We start from the raw sequence: 23522 nt of genomic DNA, 5'->3' as shown, positions 1-23522 counted from the left end.
TGATGTAATGCTATTCAGTCATAATGCGCTAATGGAAAGTGATGATTGTTATTTTTCATTGTATGGATCATTTTTAAATAAACCATTCCAGCTAACAGTACTGACTATCAACCGATATTACCTAACTACCAGTACTAACTAATTTTGCGAGATTTTCATTGTAACTACAAACCATTGATCTGACGTGTTCATGCTTGATAGCTTGTAAATGATGTCACATCCTGTATATGGTGTATTATGGGTAAATGTAATGATATGATTAAATATAATTAGCAAAAGATGTGACATCACATACATCCACAATTCTTTGCAGTTGATGTCACATCCTGTTTTAAGGTGTATTGATATGATAATGATTGGTTGAGGTGTTGAACACAGGATGTGACATCATATACATCCACAATTCTTTGCAGTTGATGTCACATCCTGTTTTAAGGTGTATTGATAGGATAATGATTGGCTGAGGTGTTGAACACAGGATGTGACATCATGCATTCAATATACTGGCCAGTTTACAGTCACAATCCATGAGGTCAAATCAGTCACATGACAAAGTCAATTGAAGGAGTCCAAATTCAGCAATCTGCAATGAAGAACAGAATTGCATGACCGTTTCTTGTATATGCTGAACAGTTTACATGAATGCATGTTAAGGGTTGCTACGTGATCGTTTCTTTACGTGCTGACTATTTGAACGTTTAACGTATATAATATATTCGTACATGCACCATGGCTGTGGTTGACATCGTACATAGTAATTCTTACCACCAGTCTGGTCTAATGTTTTTTTTCAACTAAACTACTTTAATCGAATGCAGCAATGCTTTTGCGAAATTGCGTAGGCATGTCAAGCGAGGGCCTTCAGCTTTTTTTAACCGCATCGCGACATTTGATTAAATCATTTTAGTTGAAAAAAAAAACCATCAGGCCAGAGGGAATTTTGACAGTCTATTATGAAGTGTGCAAAACAATGTCACCGAAATGGGACATGGTAACTGATTAATCACAAAACATAAAGACAGCATATGTAAGATACACACCATTCTGTTCTCGGTTGTAGACATTGTTGAGGTTGATTATACATGTATAAAGCATCTGATTACAGCGTTTTTGGCAGCGTATTCAAATTAGATTTCTAAAGTTGCAATCTCACTTTTTATCATAAGTATACACCTCTGACTGATTATTGTGATCATAATGTAAAATAATAAAATCAGGTGGTTTGAATTCTGAAATATTTGAGCTCTGAAGCAATCCTGCACTGAAGGGTGTAGTGATGTATCACAAAATCAAACATACCATACTTTCCACTGTTGTATTCACTCTGGGCCACTTAACTTTACTTTAAGGATGCTGTGTAGGTTTTTTTGCTTTGAAACCCAAAATTCTACTTTTTTGTATTTTTCAATGCTTGACTACAAGGAGCAAACACTCAGTAGGAAAAAAAGTGATTTGGATGTTTTTATATGGTGTAAAAATCAATTTTTGTTAATTAAAAACAAAAGCACATGTCATTGTTTTGAAAGCTATGTTTTAATTAATCAGCCAAAGACATAATAGACAGATAATTTGCATAATAGTCACCACCCATAGCAAATATAAACAGTCTCTTGCATTCAGTACAAGCTCAGACTAGTAATACAAGTATTAATTTCGTTGAATTTCTCGCTCTTCAAACAGTCGATTATAAAACCGTCTTGGGGTCGACTATGACAGTGACGAAAGAAAACGAATCCAAAGAAATTTGGAGAAGAACGTTGACAGTATGTAAAGCGATTATTATTAAAATTTAATCATGAAAGGTGCTAACGTTAGTACCTTCCACGATTTTATCGACTAGACCATGGAGGTATAAACAGAATGTAGACAATTTGAGCACATGGCAGACTTAGTTTTCGTGACCAAATTACGTGTCATGGACTCCGACCACAATGAGTCGGAAGTGAAACACTTGGCCACACCACCGTCCCTCAACACGTGGCCACACGTAAAGCCTGAGACAATCAGCTGTAAAAGAAAACGTACGCGTCTGTGTGTGTGAGCATCCTTGTTTTACCTGTTTTATTTTTCTTAATCTTCACATTCTCAATAAATAACTTGACAGATTCAATTAAGTTAGATTTGTTGTACATGATATAGAAAGTGAACTGAATGTAAGATACCGGGAGTGGTCCCTGCCAGCGGTTGTTCCGGTACTATGCATTACGCGTTGAAGATGGAAGAAGAATCTTCACACTACTTTTGTCACAACAGTTTTGGGAACTAAAAAACGGAAAACTCGATTTATGGCAAACAGGTTATTTCACAAATCTACAAAATAATAACGCAAAAGCAAACAAACTGAAAATTCACCGCCCGATGGACAGACAATTTTAAACCCAAGCGATCGCAACTCCCGATTCAGTTCAGTACTCGCTGTGACTTCTCTCACCCCCATTGCCATTCAAATCAGATAATACAGATCTTAGTCGAGACATCTCGCGTTGTAAAAACAAAACTTGGAAAGAAAACTACATGTAGTTGACTCTGGTGGTGCGTTCAGCCACGGTTACTGGTTCAGCAGCGGAGCAAGAGAATGACCTTCCATAGAGGGCAATGTATGGTAATGAGTCTTCCAGAAAAAAGGAGTGTCTCCTCCCACAACTTAATAATGAATATGTAAATCATGACGTCATTTTGGCGCGACTTTGTCACGCCGTGAAACAGTGTTTCCTATTGGATTCGGAAGCATAATTTCGTACTTTATAACCAATTGCAACCACGCATATCCACACATCTGCGTGATTATGACAGACAGATACCATGACTAGTCGTTATGAGTTTGTTTTGATCCAAGGGACAAACGGATTTTGAGTTAGCCAACGATACGTTGCTGCTAAGTTGTTTTTGCCGTTTTCTCGGTAAAACAAAACAGCGATTCACGGCAACTGCAGGCCTTTGATCTTGAGTTCTAGTGGACGAATTATACTAATTTTTCGCACAGACACTCTTCGATATGTTGCCTCTCAAGCGGCGCTGGGATTTTTCTATTTTCTTATTTGTTTCGAAATTACGTTCTAATTTCTGAATACCGAAAAGAACAAGATCGCATTGTTTTTTCAAGATAGCTAAATTATTATTTCTTCTCCAACTATCATGTAGATATATATCTCAATCAACGCAGAATGGTGGTGAGCGTCGTCTGAAAAACTGTTTTGTTGCCAATGTTCCACTAAATTCGTTTATTCATTGGTTCAATTATTTTGTTACCGAAAATGGCTTCTGTGTTTACACAGAGATCACGTGACTTTACACGTCCATACACACACTATCTTGTCGATTTCACATTCAGTGTGAAATAAGCTTTCCATCAATATATAGCTTTGTATGGTTCAGTAAATATTTTATATGGAAACACCCGTTTAGAAAATCAATACCAAAAACCTATACAGCATCCTTAAGAGGATTTTCTAAATTTTATTCCAGCATTCTATTGTAAATAGATAAGATTTCTCATGAACTGTACAAAGCCTAAAGCTCTTATAAAGCTTGCAGGAATTCGTGAGAGGTTTTCTGCAGATCGTAAAAAGTGGGAATGCAACTTTTTAACCTTTTTACCACCAGACTTTCTCAACAAATTTTTCAGCACTTTTTTCTAATATTCTTCATTATTTTTGAAAATGAACCTTAATTTTGGAGCAAACAGAGAACAATTTGTGTAAATTATTTGTTTTTACTCAAAAAGTTTGGCTATTTTTGTCCCAATCTTCTGGAGGAAAGTGCAGACTATGAGCAGAACTATTTTGTGAATTTGTGATGAAAAGAGGAAACTGGTGGTGAAAAGGTTAAAGGTGATGGGATCCTAGCGTCAAACCTGAATGTGGTGATTGTAGTCCTATTATTGTTTGCATGCATTGGTCATGTAATCAGTTGCATGTTTATTGGTTGGGACAGATCTCAGCTGAGTCCACCCAGCTGCAGGACATGTATGCCCAGATGGTTTATAAGGATAAAATGGTGGTGGAGTTAAACAATAAAATGCTTGAAAATGACCAGCTGATATCGGAGCTGCGGGATCATGTCAAGGACAAAAATGAAGTCATAGACAGTAGAGATAAGGTTATCAAGGTAAGGAGGTCAGAGGTCAAAGTGCATTGCCATGGCAATGTGTGTTCTGAGTTCTGATAAGTTTATCCTTCAGTTACATATAGCTACTTTCTCTGTCATTGTGGATTTTTATTATGACTTATTCATCTATAATTATGATGGCAATTAGAAAAAAAATCATTAAAACATTGAAATCTGTTTCTCAATGAACACTGCTTTGGCTTTGCTGGGGGTCAAGGGTCTCGTATTTTCTTGCCTAATTCATGAGTATTATTTCATACTTGGTCACTATAATATAGAAAATTGTTATACTTATACTCTATGTTGCATCTTGTTTTATATGTTCTTGCATGGTAACTATGACAACAGTGAATGCGATGTTAATGCATGGCATGTTTAATAAATTAATGTAAGAACTCATAATTAATTCTGTTTTTGTCTCATTAAAACCAATTATTAAAACTAGGATGTTTTAATTGATTTGATTTCTATTTCTGTGTTGTTAAATCATTCATGGCAAGCTTTTTATTCTTTTTTACCGCAGTACTGGATGATTTGTGTTTTTTTGTGACTAGTAATGTAATGTGCAGTGGTCGTCATGTCAGGCATATTTGTAATTTATGCAAATATATGCAAATAACCAGCTTTTTATGCATATATGTGACTATGCTATGTTGAACCAGCATGGCGCCCACCTTTTTGTTAATAATGGACATGAAGTAACAAACAAGTTGCTTTCTGAATTAAGTAACTTTGTCGTCTGGTAGAGATACTTACTGCAACGTGTCTCATACTTCAAAGTCACGGTGGTGTGAACAATAGACCTCAGACGAAATTAGTCGATGAGAGCGATAGAGACCATGTGACTTGTTTTTTCTTTTCTTCTGTCATCGCGTTTATTATCCAAGGTTTTTTCTGTACGAAATAGATGCAGTGCGATAGAGAATATGCATTTGTACTGTTCCTTTGTTCATATACACTCTAATTTGGCTACAGATTTGTTTCTGTGGATATGTGCGCATTGCATTGTGATAAACTATTAATTATCACTGCCGTCCCATTTCTGATCGATGCATGGCACGATGATCGCCACCATTTAATTATATCAGGATGTTTCACAACAGTGTTTTGTGTATGCATTCTTTATTTAAAAGTGTTTATACTTTATAGGTGCTACAGAACGAGTTGAGTCAAAAAGATTCGACAATTCATAATCAAACTGCGGCCGTAGAAAAGCTCAGCCACACAGTCGAAATCGGAGAAGAACGTCGCAGTCACTTCCAGGAGCAGCTGGAAATTAAGGAGAATGAACTCCGCCAGGAACAGGAAAACAATCATAAAAAACTTGAAGACTTTGAAAAATATTACAAAGAAAAACTGAATGAAGTTGAACTGATGTTAAAAAACAGGGAGGAAAAAATTGCTCTGTTGATAGCAGAACACGAAAAGGAGTTGTTGAACTTAGCGTCAAAAACTGATTCTAATTTACAAGAAGAAGCTGTCAAGACGCTTCAGCAAAAGATGCATGAACGAGAGGAAGTCTTAAGTGGTAAGCTGAAAGTGATCGAAGTCCTACAAGCTGAGATTGCAGACAGGGAACGACAGTTACTGGAGCAAAAATCATCTATAAGGTCGCTAACCGAAAAGCTGCAGATGACAGAAGGGTATTTACAACAGTGGCAGGAAGCCTATCCTGTAAAAGAAGCCGAATGGAAAACGGCCATCTCAGACGTGAAGGAAAAGTATGAAAATGAACTATCTGAAAAACTGAACACCATCAGTGCTTTACAAACCTCAACCGCCCAGTATGAAAATGATTTCACTGCGTTAAACGAAGCCCATTCATCTATTCAAAAAAGGTACAGAGAATTAGAATCACTTTTACACCAAACTCAGGGTGAGCTTGACCAATCAAAACAACGCTTGATTGAACTGGACAGTGCCTCGGAATCGCAACACCATGTACAATCGGAAGAGCTTGATAAACTCAGGACAGAACTGAAAGAGAAAGAGCAAACCATCAAGGACCTGTCAAAGTCATTGAAGGAGACTGAGACAAAAGTACTGAAAGCAAAAGCTCATTCCAAGAAAAGGATGAGAAATCTGGAAACTGAGTTGGAACAGTTGAAACAGGTTAGGAATCTGGCCATGTATTGCATAGCACTCCTCAAGAACAGATCAGGTTATATTTTTGGTGTTAATACTGTATTACCGTAGTTCTCTGCACTTACATAAGAAGTAATTAATTAGACACTTAATTAGAAGTGTTAATGATTCAGTATAAATTGAACAACAAATGCAATTTTCGTGCTAATGTGCTAATACCTATTTTGATTGGCTTGATGACTTTGCTTGAATTGCACTAAATTAAGCCATTTCAACATGTAAGAGTGTTGCCAATTGTTTCATCTTTTCATTTCTGGTCCCAAATTTACTGTTACCACTTTTCAATTATAATTCCATGTAGAGTGTTTGTTCTAATAGAAGCTCATACATGTATAAACAACACATCACATTAGTTGTATACTGAATCATTGAAATATTACGTATTTTGACCATAGGAATAAATTTTGTGAGTACATACTCTACTACCATTAACAAAAGAATACATAGAATCTCTTCCAAATAACTGCAAGTAACAGTAATTTAGGGAAGACCTCCTTGATGAATCCTCTGTCATTTCTTACAGTGTGTACTCATTGTATTCATATCATTGAATATATCGCATAATAGTCCTAAACACCGATGTCACTGAAATTACAACTATGGACACTATAGTGTGTATATTATTGTCACACAGCAAGTAGAATCATTGTGCTGTAAATTTGCTCATTTACCATTTAAGGCATATTCACGGTTTTATCATGTAGATAATGTGTTCTATGCTAAATTTTACATATTGACTGAGTTTTAATTTTATAACGCATTTTCCAATTAAAACCCTGTGAATATTTAACACTAATACATAATTGTTTCAGTCTCGTATAATTGTCAGTTTATTACTATTCACTGAAATATGCAATTGTCACAACCACTCAGGATACAAATCTCAGAATCGCAATTACAAACATGTTCGACTTTGGATCATCTTTTGCAAATTTACGCTGGGATTGTGTTGATAGCGAGAGAACCATGCAACTCATTTTTTTACGTCTGTTTCATTTTCCTTTGTCATCATGTCCACTGTTGTAAATATTCTAAATACTGTGGTTAACATAGATTGGTGGAACAGTAGACGTCATCAATTGAATAGAATGAAACTCAATTCGAGGGGCAAAAACAAGTTGCGTGGTTCTCAAAAAGATCTCGGTAGGCATTATTGAATAATGTCAGTTGATCCTTTCCATCATGGGGACTAATTTATGTGGACAATATTAACTTTTCTAGTTCTGGTTTATTTTAATGTCTAGTCTGACTCACTAGCTGAGGAGGTGAGTGGACTGCAACATCAGATTGCTGAACTCGAAGATGAGAAGGGACAGTTGCAGTTAAAGCTTGTTGATTTCGATGAAATGAACATTAAGTTAGGTAATCACCGATTTACTTGTATTATTCTTGCATATTAAAATACTCATTTGCATAATTTATTCATGGAATGAAAGAGATTAACATCAAAGCTTTCTATATGTTCTTGCTTTTGATTTTTGAATTCCTATCTATGTACTCTTTGGATGAGACACCAGATTGTACACAACAATGCCTTTGATATTCAGGGGATACCGTCTCAGGTTATTTACTGTGGTTTTACTGTAAAATTTTCTGTCTTCAGTTGAATTGCAAGATACTATTGACCTGCTAACACAGGAAAAACAAGAATTGATACAAAGTGTGTCAGAGTTGAAACAAGAGAAAGAGAATAACGATGCAACAATACATGAACTTGAAGACCGGATTAGAATGGTAAGAAAGCTGAATTAAGAATTATGTAATTTGTCTTCATGTTTTAATTATTATAGGTTCATGCCATCAGGATACCTATAATGCAATTAGGGTCATTTGACATTTTGAAAAAACTAAACGTCATTGAAAATGTCAAAAATTTTATCTTTATTTTTGCACTGGGTTTCTGTTGCGAATGTATTTTCTTATACTTTGTAAATTTTAAGATTGATTTGTGACATATTTTGTTATTGTTAAAAGTCCTAATTGATACAATTTGAAAAAAAAAATTATATTTCAGTAGCTTTCTTGTGTTTTTGTGAATGAGCATTTATCTCACATAATGCATTACATTTTGTAAAACCATTTTGTCACTTAGTTTCACCATTTTGATGTTTGAGCCTTTTCGCTGGGTTTTAAGTTTATGAACTTGGCAGAGAAAAAAAATGAGTATTTTACATGTTTACTTGAATTTAATTTAGTGGATTTTACTTATCAGAAAAATTAACAGTATTAACAGTATACTCAGTAACACGTTCAGTATTAAATTTTGTTCAAACTCTCATGGGAGACGTTTGTCGCTTGGTATTTTTTTTCTAATCAATTTTTGAATGTGAAGAGAAAATCAGAAATTTGTTCGTCAAGATTATTGTAGACACTTCCTGTGTTTCGTATTTAGCTCTTGATGTTTCGTACTCATTGTGTTTACAGATGGAAGCAACATTCAGCCAATCAGAAGAAGATCAGAAACTTGAACATGAAGCACGGATACATGAGATGAAGTCCATGATGGAGCAGTTGCGAGAAGAAAAGGACACCGAAAGGAAAGCTCGTGTAAGTTTCGAGGCCAGAATTCTGGAGCTTGAAGAGATACAAAGAAGGAATGAGTTCTCACTTGTAAGTTGGGAGATAACAGCACTGCATGCCTAGTATTGTACAGTAGAGAGGTCAGAGGTCGCAGAAGGCATTGCTATACTAATCCCAAAATGCTAATGAATGTCGCTTTGAATGAGTAGATTGAAATAATATCATTTTACTATTAACACAATAAACCCATTCTCTTAATTTTAATAAATATTTGTAAATTTCAATGGTGGTTGAGTTCAACCAGCCTATCAACGAGCGCAGTGTCCAATGACCTCATTTGTAAATGTTCCAATGTTATTCCATCAGCCAAGAGAAACCTTTTATCTCAGTAGAATTGTGAACTTTTATAAATATTTATAAAAATGAAAGGGAATGCTTTTGTCGTGTTGATGGTACTCTTTTGTGTTCCACATGTATGCATGGATTATGATAAGTCAGATTGCAATACATTATGGGTAAAATAAAATTATTGGATCTGTACACTGATGCATGTATTTGTATGTATTCATACACATACATGTACAAGACATGCTGTATGTACAGGCTGTTTAACCCAGATGGAGTTTTGTATGTACATGTATTTGGTACAATAATTTCTTGATTGACTGATACAACACATCATTGTTAGAGTTATTGTGTTCAACCTCCAGGAATCTCAGAACCAAACCATCACTGCTATGAAGGACAATCTGGAAAAATTATCAGAGATGTTGAAAGAGGTTCAAGAGACAAACACTTGTATTGAACAAGACAAGGTGACTTTAGAACTGAGACTGGTACAGATTGAAGAGGAGAAAGATGGTAGGTTAATACCAGATTTCAGAGTGAGTCTGGAAAGTACATTTAATTTTAGTTATATTATTAGTATAGATGATGATCCAGTTATAGTAATAACTTGATTACATTACTACGTGTATAACATCAGAGGATACAGTATGGTAATTTAAACACAGCAGTACAATAATTCAATAATAATAATTCACAGTGAATTTAATTCATGATTTAATGTTACGATATTATAACAATACATCTAAGTATACCTGTGCTCTTTAATTGATGATTTGTAAACTGTTTTCTTGAGATATTTTATAAATGGAATGTTGCTGTCTGTAGCTTTACTGAAAATCAATTCTTGAATATGATTTTCATTGTACATGTATACATTTATTACACATTCCTGCAATAGTGTTTGCCTTGCAGTGTCAAAGTATGTACAGTCTAAAAAACATGTACTTCATTCTGAACATTTTCTGCATAGTCTGTGTTCAGACTCAATTTTAGTTTAATTTAACAGTTAAAATTTGCCATTGTTTAACTTTGTTTTCAACCATCTGTAGGAATAACTTGGTCTTGAACTTCACTATAAATGTAACAAATGCAATTGGCAAACCAATTGGTCTTGTCCCAATGAAAAAATACCTATACTTCCTATACACAGTGTGCAAAATGGCTTCAGAACTAGGTACCCTCTTAAGCCTTTCTGTAATTATTAAGATATTATGATTATTAAAACATAATGCAGTTTGAAGAGTTTGTTTTCTGCATCACCAGGTTCAAAGATTCTTTTCGAAATTGAAAAATAAACCAAATGCAAAGAAATAATTCAATTATAAAGTGGTGGTTTGACATGTTAGTAAAATGTTTGTTGTCAATATGTATCCATCTTTTCAGGTTTAGAGAGAGAGAAACACGAGTTAAAGGAAGAGGTCCAGTCACTGAACAGCAAGATAGAAAATGAACACCGTCCATTGTTTGAGATTGAAAATGAAAGAAAACAATACATGAATGAGATTACTTCACTTCAACAGGGGCTCAATGACATTCAACAAAGTCACCAGCAGAAAGAGGTGAGTCAACATTCACCTGTAGATGTCACCTGTAGAGGGCAACACATGTGCATGTTGCCTGTAGAGGGCTCATACCACTAATTGAATTTCCATAGACGACAATGTTAACATATGACGAGATTGCTATATGAAAATGACGAAGAAAGTTGAAAATATGGCTCAAAAATGGGAAATCAACATGCCAGTAATCAACCATATGAAAAAAACTAACATGTTGGCCAGCTCAAACTCTTGCAAATCTCAGGTAAACAAGACACACCTACTGTATTTGGATTGCACCAAGAGAAATCACTGGAAAAACACCAAGATTAGAACATCCATTAACACACAGAATAAACCCACAGGTACACAGCCGCTAAGTAGTAAACAAAAGACCACATGTTGGTCTCACCTCTGACCCAAGTGATTACGCCCTCAAACAGGGAGCACCTGAGAAAAATAATATTTAAAAAATTTCATTGGTTCTTGCTGGGCATTTAAATTGAGGGCTACGAGCAGCCATTGGTTAATTAGTGGCATGAGACCTAGAGGGTGACTTCTGTAGAGTTCACCTGTAGAGGGCAACACATGTGCATGTTGCCTGTAGAGGGTGACTTCTGTAGAGTTCACCTGTAGAGGGCAACACATGTGCATGTTGCCTGTAGAGGGTGACTTCTGTAGAGTTCACCTGTAGAGGGCAACACATGTGCATGTTGCCTGTAGAGAGTGACTTCTGTAGAGTTCACCTGTAGAGGGCAACACATGTGCATGTTGCTTGTAGAGGGTGACTTCTGTAGAGTTCACCTGTAGAGTTCACCTGTAGAGGGCAACACATGTGCATGTTGCCTGTAGAGGGTGACTTCTGTAGAGGGCAACAATTGTGCATGTTGCCTGTAGAGGGTGACATCTCTAAAGGTCACCTGTAGAGGGTGACACGTGTATGTTGCCTGTAGAGGGTGATATATAAGCAATGAAAGAAAAAACATGTGGGGATGCCACACTCAGAGGGCGATATATCAGTAATACAAGCGTGCATACAGAATTATAAATCAGCCCAGCAGAATCATGTGATAAATTTACATACACGACACATTACAGTTGTTCTATAACAGGCACCTACCATTATTATTACCATATTAATCTTGGAAAATTTGTTGCCCATATTGGATGTTGGTTATTTTTAGTAAATAAAAAACTATCACCATCCCTCACAATATGTGGAAATGACACGCATGTTATCATCTTGATTTTTTTCAGGAACTTCTGAGACAGAAAGAAGAAAGAATTGAAGAACTTTTGAGCAATAAAATTGAAATTGAGAATAGTTTGAGGGAAAGAAAACAGGAAGTGGATAACTTGCAGACTGCTGTTATCACACAGGTAACTGAAATTCAGTCGTTTATGGCTTTTTTTTATACAGTTGCTATCAGTAATCCATGAAGGCTTTCAGCTGTTGATGTGTTAATAATGACTGAATTGCAACAATTGATTTCTCAACAGTTTTAATTCTGTGTGAAAATGCTTGATATACATTCATGCATTTGCCTATTGCTAGACGTCTGTACTCGCTTAGCACAATTATGAGTATTGTTTATTTATTAGAAACATTGAATAACAATAAAGTAATCCAAAATTGTGTGTGTCTTTTTTTTCCCAGAACGAAACAGCTGAAAGTACAGCATCAGAGGTAGATATTTTGAAAAAGACACTTCAAGAACTGGAAAGACACAAAGCCACAAATGAAGAACAGTTAGCAAAACTTGGGCAAGAGCTTTCAGATATAACGACAGAAAAAGGACATTTAGATGAAAAGCTGGTGGAAAAACAACACATATTGGTAGATACTGCCGAAAAACTCAGACAAAGAGAAATGGAAGCAACTACTTGGGCGGAAAACTTTGCAGGCAAAGAAACTGAAGTAGCAGAGCTGCAAGTACAGTTAGGGAGTGTCCAAGAGAAAGTGAAGAACATGAACACGCACATTTTAGAATTGGAAAATGCATTGGACACTTTGCAGTCTGAGTTGGATGAAGCCAACAAGTCAATTGAAGATGAGAGGAATAGATTTAACGGAGATAAATCAGAGTATGAAAGAATTATAGAGCAGCAAAATAAAGACATTGAAGAACTACATCTAGCAAGAAAAAATGATAGTAATGCTGCAGATGAATTAAAAGAAAATGTTAGACTATTGGAAAGTGAAGTTCAGAAGCAGAAGAACCAATTTGAAAAGAAGGTTCAGGACATACAGCATCTGAGTCAGGAATTCCAGGAGTTGGAGCTGAAAATGAGTAGTACCAATCGTGAGATTGAAGTCCTTCAAGAAAGTCAGTCTGTCGAAGGTGTAAAAGTTGAATCGAAAATCACTTCACTATTGGAGCAAATCAGTGATATAGAAAAAGAGTTGATGCAACAGCAGAACCGAAATCATGATCAGGAGCAAGTCATAGCTAAGTTGAACACTGACCATGAGAAGTTGCAACAGCAGCTGCATGAGAGAGATACCCAGTTGAAAGGTGTTCAAGAACAGCTCATTCATACGCTGCAACTTGTTCAAGACAAAGAAACAGGTTACCAGGAGCAGTTGAAAACTGCCAAAGAAGAGTATCAGAGTTTAGAAGATAATAACAAAGAACATGTGAATAATCTTGCCAGTGAAATTGGCACGTTAACAGCAGGATGTGAGAATCTGCAAATACGACTGGAAGAAATGCAGATGGAACATGCGAAAAAAGAAGATGCTTCAATGCAGGAAATTAATCAGCTGCAACAGAAACTGAAACAGGAACAGGAAAAACATCAGGCGATGCTGAACCGTTCATCGACTCAGTTACTTAGCCTTCAAGATGATTTAACAAGTGTGAGCAAGCAGTTAGATGATGAAAGGAAACACTTCAATAACAAAGAAGGGAACCTGTTGTCAGAGCTTGACAGTTTGCAAGAAAAATTGTCTATGTCACAGAAAGATTTAGATTTGTTGCAACAAAAGCTGGTTGAAACAGATTCAAACTCAGCAGAAAAAATATCAGAGTTGGAACAACAAGTTTCAGAGAAAGAAAAAAGATCACTGCTTCAACAGGAAGAGAATAATGAAAGTATTACAAAACTTAATTCAGAGATGGAAAAGCTGCAGCAACAATTTCAAGAGGAGCGCAGCCAGCTTCACTCACAGGAAAGGGAAACTAAGCGATTGCAGCATGATTTACAGGAAAAAGAAACCTTATTGCAATCACAAGAAAAAGGTGTTGAAGAATTGCAGTTACGAATTCAAGAGAAGGAGAACCAGTTGCAATGTGAAAGGGAAGAAGTTGCACTCTTGCACCAAAACCTGGAAGAAAAAGAGGAAGTTTTGCTGTCACAGAGGGAGGAAGTGGACACACTGCACAGAGAAATTCTAGAGAAGGAAAGTATGCTGCAATCACAAAAGGGAGAAATAGCAAAATTGCAGCAACAACTGATTGAAAAAGAAAACATGCTGTGTCTGCAGCAGGAAAAAATAGAACAACTGCAGAGTCAGCTGCAAGAAAAAGTCACCCTCCTGCAGTCACAGGAAGATGAGGTACATCGCATGCAGTTGGAGCTCCAAGAAGAACAAAATATGCTTCAGTTGCAGAAGGAAGAGATAGAAAATGTTCAGAAGAAGTTGATAGAAAAAGAAAGTCTTTTGGAAGCTGGAAAACACTGTATAGAAAATCTTGAACACCAGTTGCAAGAGAAAGACAATATGTTGCACTCACAAAAAAATGAGATGGATGTTGTGTTGCAGGAAAAATTAGCTGAGCTGTCAACTCTTCAAAAAGAAATTGTGATGCAGCAAAGTTTGGTCGATGAGAAAAATAAAGATATTGACACATTAAGAAAAAGGGCTGAAGATTTGGAAGACACTATTCTGTCAGCTGATGACAGCAACAGTACTCTTCAAACTCAAATTCAGACTTTACGAGAAGAAAGAAATGAAAGCTTCTCAAAGTCAAAGCAGTTAGATGCTAACTTGCAAGAATTGCAGCAGCAACTAACGATGGTCCAAAAAGAACTTTCAGTAGCACAAAATGAAATTTCATCATTGCAGAGTCAGTTAGAGAAAAGTGAAAACTGTGTTCTAATGTTAAATAACTCAATTGCCGAAAAAGAAGAAGACATGACAAGATTTAAACAGGAACGTGATGCTCATGATATCAAAGTTGCAGAAGATATGCAGAATTTGCTAGATGAAAATTTGAAAAAACATCAAGAGTTACAGAATGAGCTTGAGAATCAAACTCAGTTTATGTTACAAGAAAATGCAACAACGGAAGAACGACACAAGCAACAGTTATGTGAAATTGCCTCATTGAAAAAGACATCAGCAGAGATGTGTACTGAAAAAGAGATTCTTCAGAAAACTGTTGAAGATAATTTGCAGAAAATTTATCAACTCCAAGGAGAGGTGAAAGAAAAAGAGGAAGAGCTGGGTCAGATCACAGTGTTGACACATCAATTGCAAGCACAGAATCAAGACATGGAAGCCGCAAATAGTCAGATAAAATCTCACTTTAATCAACTAGAAGATTTGAAACTACAGACTGAAGAGCGTGCCAAGAATGTCGCTTCAGAGCTGACACAAGCCACAGCAAAAGTTAACCTGCTAGAAGAACATCTCCTCGAGCAGCAACAGATGTTTGAGAACACCATTGGAGAAATGCGCAACCAACTGATGGATGAGAAAGTTAACATAGAGGAGAAAGAGAAAGAGGTGGATAAGGTGCATAATCAGCTGATGGCAGTGATGGTGGAGAAAGATTCATTAAATACTGTTATCAAAGAGAAGAATGATACAGTTGAGGAAATAAGAAATCAATTAAAGGCTTTGATAACTGAAAAAGAAAATTTGAGTGCTATTTTGGAAGAGAAAGTACAGGAAATAGAACATAAACATAATGAAGTGTTGTCAGCTACTTCTGAAAAGGAATCTCTGATTGTGACAATACAAGAGAAAAACGAAGTCATAAAACAAATGAATAAACTTATTGAGGAGAAAGAATACACTATAGAGCAATTGAAAAAGCAACTAGAATTCCTAGAGTCGGAGAAAGAAGGGCTGGAAAGAAGTGTTGATGAAAAAGAACAACTCATAGATCAAATGCAGAATCAGTTAATTTCTTCAGTGGCAGAGAAGGAAAATATGCATATCATGATTGAAGAGAAGCAGAAAATGATTGCTTTGATTGAAACAAATGCTCATGAATGTGAATCTAATTTAAATGATAAGTGTAAACAACTTACAAATGAGTTGACTGGTACTAATGCCATGCTCCAAGAAGTTAGTAATGGTAAAGAGAATCTGGAGGTACAACTTCAAGAGATGCAAAACTCTGTTGAAGACTTTAGAAGGAGGCTGCAGAGCAATGTTAATGAGTTGGAGGAAAGAACATCACAGTTGAACCAACAAATACAGATTAATCAAGATTTGGCTGCACAGATTGAGAGACAAGAAAATGATATAAAAAATCATAAAGAAGCTGCCAGTCAAATGTTGAATCAAATTGAAACATTGAATCAAGATATTGCAATTAATAATGAGAAGAAACAGTCCCTGGCGAGGGATGTTGAAAGCTTCACTTTCCAACTGCAGGAAAAGAACAAAGTTATTGAAATGCTGTCACATGAAGGTTCAGAGAAAGAATCCCTTTTGAATAATGAGCTAAGTATAGCACAAGCTAAGGCTGCTCAGCTGGATAAAGATCTTGCTGCAACAACAGAAATGATGATGAACAAAATGGAAGTGATTCAACAACTTGAGGAAGAAATTCGTGGAAAAGAAAGAAAGATGATTGAGCTTGAAGACATTTTACAGAAGAAGAATGAAGAATGTGACAGAATAGAGACAAATCTAAAACAAGCAAACTTAGATCATGAAAATACTGTCTTACGTCTCAATACTGAGATCACAGAGAAGACCACTATGGTAGAACAACAGCAAGGTCAAATTGAATCATTGGTGAAGGAGATTGATGAAATACAGAATATGTTACAAGAAGAAGAAAATACAAAACAAACTGAAATCCACAGTCTTAATGAGGAACTGCAGGTCTCTATGTCTGCCATTCAGACCCTGAAATCAGAAGCTACTGAAAAACAAAACATAGTGATTGCTATAGAAAAACAATTCCAAGAAAGGGAAGAGCATTTTCAGTCTGAAATGATGGCACATGAGACAAAAATTGTGGAGTACGAACATGAACTGACTGAGTTAAGGGAGGGTCTTTCAATAAAGGAAAATGAAAAGTGTCAATTTGAACATCAGTTGTCTGAATCTCAGAAAGAGATAGGAAAACTAGAGGAAGATTTACGTGAAGAAAAACATCACACAAGTAAACTTGATGATGAACTGAAACGTGTTATAGTTCTCAAACAAAATATTGAAGAGGAAAATGCAGAGAAACAAAAAGTGATGGAAATGATGCAACAGCAATATTCCGTACAATTTGCTAAACTTACAGATGAATTAGCTGCTACACAGCAGTCTTCAGACCATCAACAGAGTGAACAAAGTGGACATGTTGCAAGACTTGTTGAAGAATTGTCACAGTTGCGAGAGAGCACAGCCAAAGATATCAGTCAGTATGATGAACAAGTAGCAAAATTGTCTGAACAGCTGTCGGCCACACAGGAAAGATTGCAGGAAAAAGAAGATTATTACACTGAGCAAGTCATTAGGTTAACAGAGGAATTGACAGGCATGAATGAACAGGCCAAAAAGCAGCAAGATACATATGTGGAACAGATTGCTGAACTGACTAAAGAATTGTCAGTTGTCAGGGAAAAGGCACATGAAGAGCAGAAGCAACACACTCAACATAATACAAATCTAGTAGAGGAATTAAAGATTGCTCAGCAAAACACCGAACAAGTTCAAGATATGTATGCACAACAAATAGCAAAGCTCACACAAGACTTGGCAGGTACACAGGATGATACAAAGAAGCAGCACGAAAATTACATTGCTCAGATTGAAAAACTAAACCAATCCTTAGCTGAACGTGAACACATTATAGAAAATATTCAACAACAGTCTAGCAGCTCCCAACAGAGTTTATTAGAGGTACATAAGCAAGAAATTGTGAAACTACAAGAAGAGGTTTCTGAAACACGTCATACTTTGTCAGGTATTACACAAGAGTTGCAAGAAGGTCAAGAACGGCTGATACATGAAATTGATGCAAAGTTTCAGCTACAGGAGGAGTTGGGGAGAGTGGAAGCTGAGAAAGCCAATTTGGAGTCCAATACAATGGAACTTCAAGAGAGTATTACACTCTTACATTCAAAACTGGAGGAAATTCAGACACACTTGCATGATAAGAATGAGATTATTGAGGATTTGACACAAAAAGTAATCGATAATGAAATACAATTTGTACAAGAAATTGAAAATTTGAAGAAGAATTTGAATGATAAGGAAGTTGAGCTGAAAAGAAGCTCAGACGAAGAGAACAATCTTGCTCAGAGAGTGAATGAGCTCAACAAGATTATAGAAGAGAAAGACCAGTGCATAAAGAAACTTGAAGTAGTATTAGAAGACAACGAAAATATGATGGAAAGTTTGTCAGTTCAGCTGCATGAGAAAGACAAGAAATTGAAGGAATTGATTGAGAAACAAGAACAAGAATTGCAAGATTTTCAAGATGCTGCTGCTGTGAAGAAGAAACAATTGGAAGATCAGCTGCAACAATATGAGGAAAAGGAATTGACTCATGCCTCCCTGCAGGAGAAATTAGACTGTGTTGAACAGTATAACCAGCAACTTCGTGATGAACTGCAGACTAAACACTTCACTGTTGAAAAGTTACAACACAACTTTCAAGAATCAGAAACTAGTTGGCAGAAGGAAATGCAGAAGGCAGAAAAAGAACATAGCTACAAGGAAACAATAATACAGCAAGAACTGAAAACTTTACAAGAAAAACACAAAAGTCTGAATGAAACTATGCAATCCAAAAACCAGCTGCTGGAAACATTGGAACATGAACTACAACAAACAAAGGAAGCCATGGAAAGTTTAAAACAGCAACAAGCTGACCAGGATGAGATCATCAAAAATGAAAAAGAAGACCTGAAAATGATCCAACAAAATTTGTCAGAGAAAGAAACACTCTGTGACGAACTTACAAACCAAATACAAATGCTGGAAAGTGAGCAGAGTAAAGAGACACAGAGTTATCGAGAAGCTTATGAGAATAGTTTTAGTAAGATAGAGGAGATGGAAATGCAAGTACAAGCAAAAAATGAAATGATAGAGATACTCAAAGAACAGTTAACAGAAAAGGAAACTGATTTGGTCACATTAGGAACTAGCTTTACTGAAAAAGATAGTAAAGTTGAAGAATTGACTCATAGTTTCAGTGCGTTACAGGCGACTTTGGATGAGGAAAAGGAGAAACATGGCATTGAAATTGAAAATATTAGGAAACGCTATGCAAAGCTGCTAGAGAAGGCCAAGGAGCTTAAGGCGAAACTTGAATTAAGTTCACGGGAAAAGAATGCACTAAATGATGAAATTGAGAGTTTGAAGAAAATGCAAGGCACAGAAGACGAGGTTCATATACATCTGAAACAGGAAGTTGAGTCATTAAGAAAAGAAGTATGGGAAAAAAATGAAAAGGTGCTCAGTTTGAAGGATAATGTTTCCAAGTTTGAAAATGAAATTATTAAGCAAAAGGAGTTTGCGGAGTTGAAGGAACAAGAGGCTTCAAAGTATCAAGACAACTTAGAAAAATTAAATGAACAAATTGTTATTTTGCAGAACAACATCAGTTCGCAGACTGAAAGAGCTGATATAAGTGACAAAAAAGTTATTAAGCAACAGGAAGTAATCAAAGAACAGAGTGAAAGTATTTCCAAACTACAAAAAGGGTTTGTACTTTTAAAAGAAAAGGTGAAGTCTCAAAGAAGTGAAATCCAAGAGTTGAAAGAAACATTGAAAATGCAAGTAGAGAAGATAGAAGAACTACAGCAAGAGCTGGATAATGAAAGAGAAATTGTAAAAAAAGTGAGTGATGATCTCAAAGAGCATGTTGCTATAAAGGAAGAGTTAGAACAAACCAAACAGTATATTCAAGAGAAGGACGATCAGATGAAATGTATACAACAAGAGAAAGATGCTGTAACAGGAGAGTTAGAGGCCATACAGATAAAACTACACAACTCTGAGGATTGTGCTTCAAGGTTTGAGAAACAATATAAGGATGTGATAAAAAACATAGATGAAGTCCAAAGTCAACTTCAAGGTGCAGATAAAAGCAAGAGCAGAGACCATGAACATTTAGTTGAGAACATTGCAACACTTCGGGAGGAGAAAGAGAAGCTCGAACTGTTTCTTGAGGAACTACAGGAAAACCATGAAATGCTTCAACATGAGAAAGATAATGTGGATGAGGAGTTGAGGAAACTTGTGCAGGAAACAGATCGGCAGATTGTCGAGCTGGAGGCTACAAGAAGTGAGAATGAACACATGAAAACTAATCTTGAAACACTTCAACGTGAGAAAGATGTCATGGACGAGGAGTTAAAGAAACTTGTGCAAGAAACAGATCAACAGCAAGAAGATCTTGAAGCTGCAAGGAATGAAAGTGAACACTGGAAAACTGAGTTTGAGAAAAAGCAGGAAGAATTTTTAGAGACACATGAGGAAATAACTCGAGTGATGGGGGAATTGGCAACTATGCAGATGGAGAAAGCAGATGAAGAAGAACGCTTAAAAGCTATCCAGTTGTCTAGTGCTTCTTCTATGGATAGTGTACAAGAGATGACCAGACAGTTAAGTGACATGACAGAGGCTAAACAAGAACTTGAACAAACTTTTAATGCACAAATTAAAGAAAGAACCATGGAATGTGAAAATCTTAAAAAGAGTTTAGAGGATGCCGAAAACATTATCTCTGAGTTGCAGACACAAAAATCCGCTGTGATGGAACAACTCAAAGAAATTGAGTTGTCAAATGCCTCTTCTACAGAAGGTCAACAAGAGATGGTGAAACAGCTGGAGGATGTGACAACAGCAAAACAAAACCTTGAAATTGAATCTTCAGCAACAATAGAAAAACTTGAAAGTGCTTGTGAAGCATTGAGGAATGATTTGGAAAGTGGGAAGTCTTATATAAATCAGCTGAAGTCACAAGTTGAAGAGTTGCAGAAGGTAAAAGATCATCTGAAGCAACAATTTGATGAAACTCTTGCACGGTTAGAGACTGCACAACTTTCTGAAGAACAATTTAAAAATCAACTCGAAACATTGACCAGAGAACGTGATGAGTGGCATACAACAATGCAGGAATTAAAATATGAAATAGAGAATCTTCGTCAAAATAGTAGTGAAAGTGTTGTTGAAACAATGGATGTTAAAAATGAACTAAATGTTCTGAGAGATAAACATCGCCAAACATCAGATGAGTTATTGGCTGTGAAAAATGAACTTGAAGCTTTGAAAAGTGAGAAATCCAATGTTGCAGAAACATTGATAAAAGAACGTGATGACTGGTATACAAAAATGCAGGAGTCAAAATATGAAATAGAGAATCTTCGTCAAAGTAGCAGTGACATGGACACTGAGACAAGGAATATTAAAAATGAACTGACACTTCTTGGAGAAAAACATGAACAAACATTGAAAGAATTAGTGATTGCAAAAAATGAGGTTTCTTCTGTCACTGAAAAATTTCAAATTGTTGTGAATGAATGTGCATCTGTTAAAGATGAACTACTTTCTGTGCAGCAAAGCTGTCAAGACAAAGGACTGAAAAATGAATCTTTTATGCAGGAGTTGACAACTTTGAAAGATGAGCATCAACAAGTTTGTGAAGAAAATCAGAAACTGAAACAGAAAACTACTCTGTATCATACGCATCTTGTGAAAATGAAAAATGAATTGAAAGTTGGGAAAAATGAAAACAATCAACAACAAGCTGAACTCCAAAAAATGAAATCTCTTTTAGAGAGACAAAACACTGAAATAAAATCACAGTTAGAAAAAATTCGTGAGGATATGGAGCAAAAGAATATTGACACAAGAGACAAGTATGAGAATGAAATAGCTAGACTACGACAGGAGTTGTCAGACAAGGATGTGGAGGTTGAACACTATGATGCTGAAATAGCGGAAATGAAAAAGGATTTGACACTTATTGAAAGTGAGAAACTTGAGTGTGTGAATGAGACAGGTTCTCTACGGCGACAGTTGAGTGATGTCGGGAGTGATCGTGACACCATTGCTTGGGAGTTGAGCAGTGTTAAAGAAGAGTTGGATGAACTGAAGTTAGTTGAGGAGCAGAATAGAACATTAGAAAAAGAGTTAAATGTTGTCAAAGAACAAAATAAGGAACTTGAAAACAGATTACAACAGGAGTTGTCAGACAAAGATCTGAAGGTTGAACATTATGATGCTGAAATTGTGGAATTGAAAAAAGATTTGACACGAATGGAAAGTGAAAAACTGGAATGTGTAAATGAGATGCATTCTCTGCGGCAGCAATTGAGTGAAGTCGGTAGTCATCGTGACACGATTGCTTGGGAGTTGAGCAGTGTTAAAGAAGAGTTAGATGAACTGAAGTTATTAGAGGAGGAAAAACACACATTAGAAAGAGACTTAAGTGTTGTCAAAGAACAGAACAAGGAACTTGAAAAGAATGTTGCTATATTAAAAAGTGTGGAAGAAAATCTGATGGCTGAGCTCGAAAAACTCAAAAATATTTCACAGAAAAATAAAACGACCATCCAAGAGAATGAGGAACAATTACTGATGCTGCACTCAGAGATTAAAGAACTGAAAGAGAAAGAAGACGGCTTGATGGCCAAGGTCAGACAGACAGAGAAAAAGCAGGAAGAGATGCAGATGGAATTTCAACAACATAAAGAGTATGAAGAAAAATTAAAAGTTGAAAACAGGCAACATTTAGAGCATATAGAGACGTTAGACGATGAGATTGAAGAGCTGCAGGAAAGTCTGCAGGGCCTGGAAAGCACTGTCAAAGAAAATGAGAAACATCAGAAGCAGTTGGAGTCTGAGATTGTTCAGAGACAAGAGCATGTGGAGGAGCTTCAATCTGAGATTGAGAAGCTTGCCGAGGAGAACCGACAGTTTATGATTGAGTTTGAGAAACTTACAAATTTAAAAAAGGATATGAGAACTTTGCAAAATGAGAAAGATACCCTGCAAGACGAGTTTGAGAATTTGCAAGAACAGTATGAAACAACACTGCGGGAGAACACAGACTCGAAAAAACAAAACATTCAGTTAATCTCTGAACTTGAAAAAGTGATGAATCAACATGTTGTTGATTGCACTGAGTTGAAAGATGAAAATGTTTATCTTGAGGAAGAATTGGACACGCTTAAAAAAGAGTTAGAAAATGTGAATGAAATGAACACAATGTCCAGGATGGAAATTGAAAAGTATGAGGTTGAAGTGCAGGAACTAAGGACAGAAAACAAAGATTTGAAAAATCAAAACAATCAAATTTTGCAGCAAAAGGAAGAAATGTTGAACAACCTGAAAGAAGAATTGAATGACACTGCAGAGGAGAAAAACAGGATACAAAGTGAATTTGAGGGCGTGATGCAAGGTTACCATGGCAAAGACATAAGGTACTGTACCATTCCATGTCTACTGCCCTCTATTGATCACCGCTTTCAATTCTTTTGTTTGAAAAGACTTGTTCATGCACCTTTCAGTGGACCCACTTCATACACAGTAAACTTAATATTTAATTATGTTCAGCAAATATTGTAAACAAAAACAAATTCACTGTCTCAGTCGCCTCTGAACACACTCAATCACTGAAATCATTGTTCAGTAATGAATAAATAAACAAACAAACTATCGTCATGCATCTC

At 36.1% G+C, this 23522-nt stretch overlaps 1 protein-coding gene across 2 annotated transcripts in view; it reads left to right on the top strand.

Annotated features, from left to right (window-relative positions):
• The window catches only part of LOC100377934 (uncharacterized), a 48992-nt gene that overhangs the window by 10307 nt on the left and 15163 nt on the right, over positions 1-23522 (top strand). For both annotated transcript variants that reach the window (XM_085506492.1, XM_085506493.1), the window contains exons 6-14: positions 3934-4107; positions 5257-6219; positions 7497-7614; positions 7856-7986; positions 8677-8862; positions 9483-9633; positions 10504-10679; positions 11916-12038; positions 12316-23273. In XM_085506492.1, coding sequence (XP_085362618.1) covers positions 3934-4107; positions 5257-6219; positions 7497-7614; positions 7856-7986; positions 8677-8862; positions 9483-9633; positions 10504-10679; positions 11916-12038; positions 12316-23273 — 12980 coding nt within the window. The remainder of the gene's footprint in view (positions 1-3933; positions 4108-5256; positions 6220-7496; positions 7615-7855; positions 7987-8676; positions 8863-9482; positions 9634-10503; positions 10680-11915; positions 12039-12315; positions 23274-23522) is intronic.

Source organism: Saccoglossus kowalevskii, chromosome 12, assembly GCF_978046115.1.
Source record: "Saccoglossus kowalevskii chromosome 12, keSacKowa6.1, whole genome shotgun sequence".
NCBI lineage: Eukaryota > Metazoa > Hemichordata > Enteropneusta > Harrimaniidae > Saccoglossus > Saccoglossus kowalevskii.
Note: the sequence above shows the minus strand (reverse complement) of the source record. Positions and strands in the feature narration are given on the sequence as shown.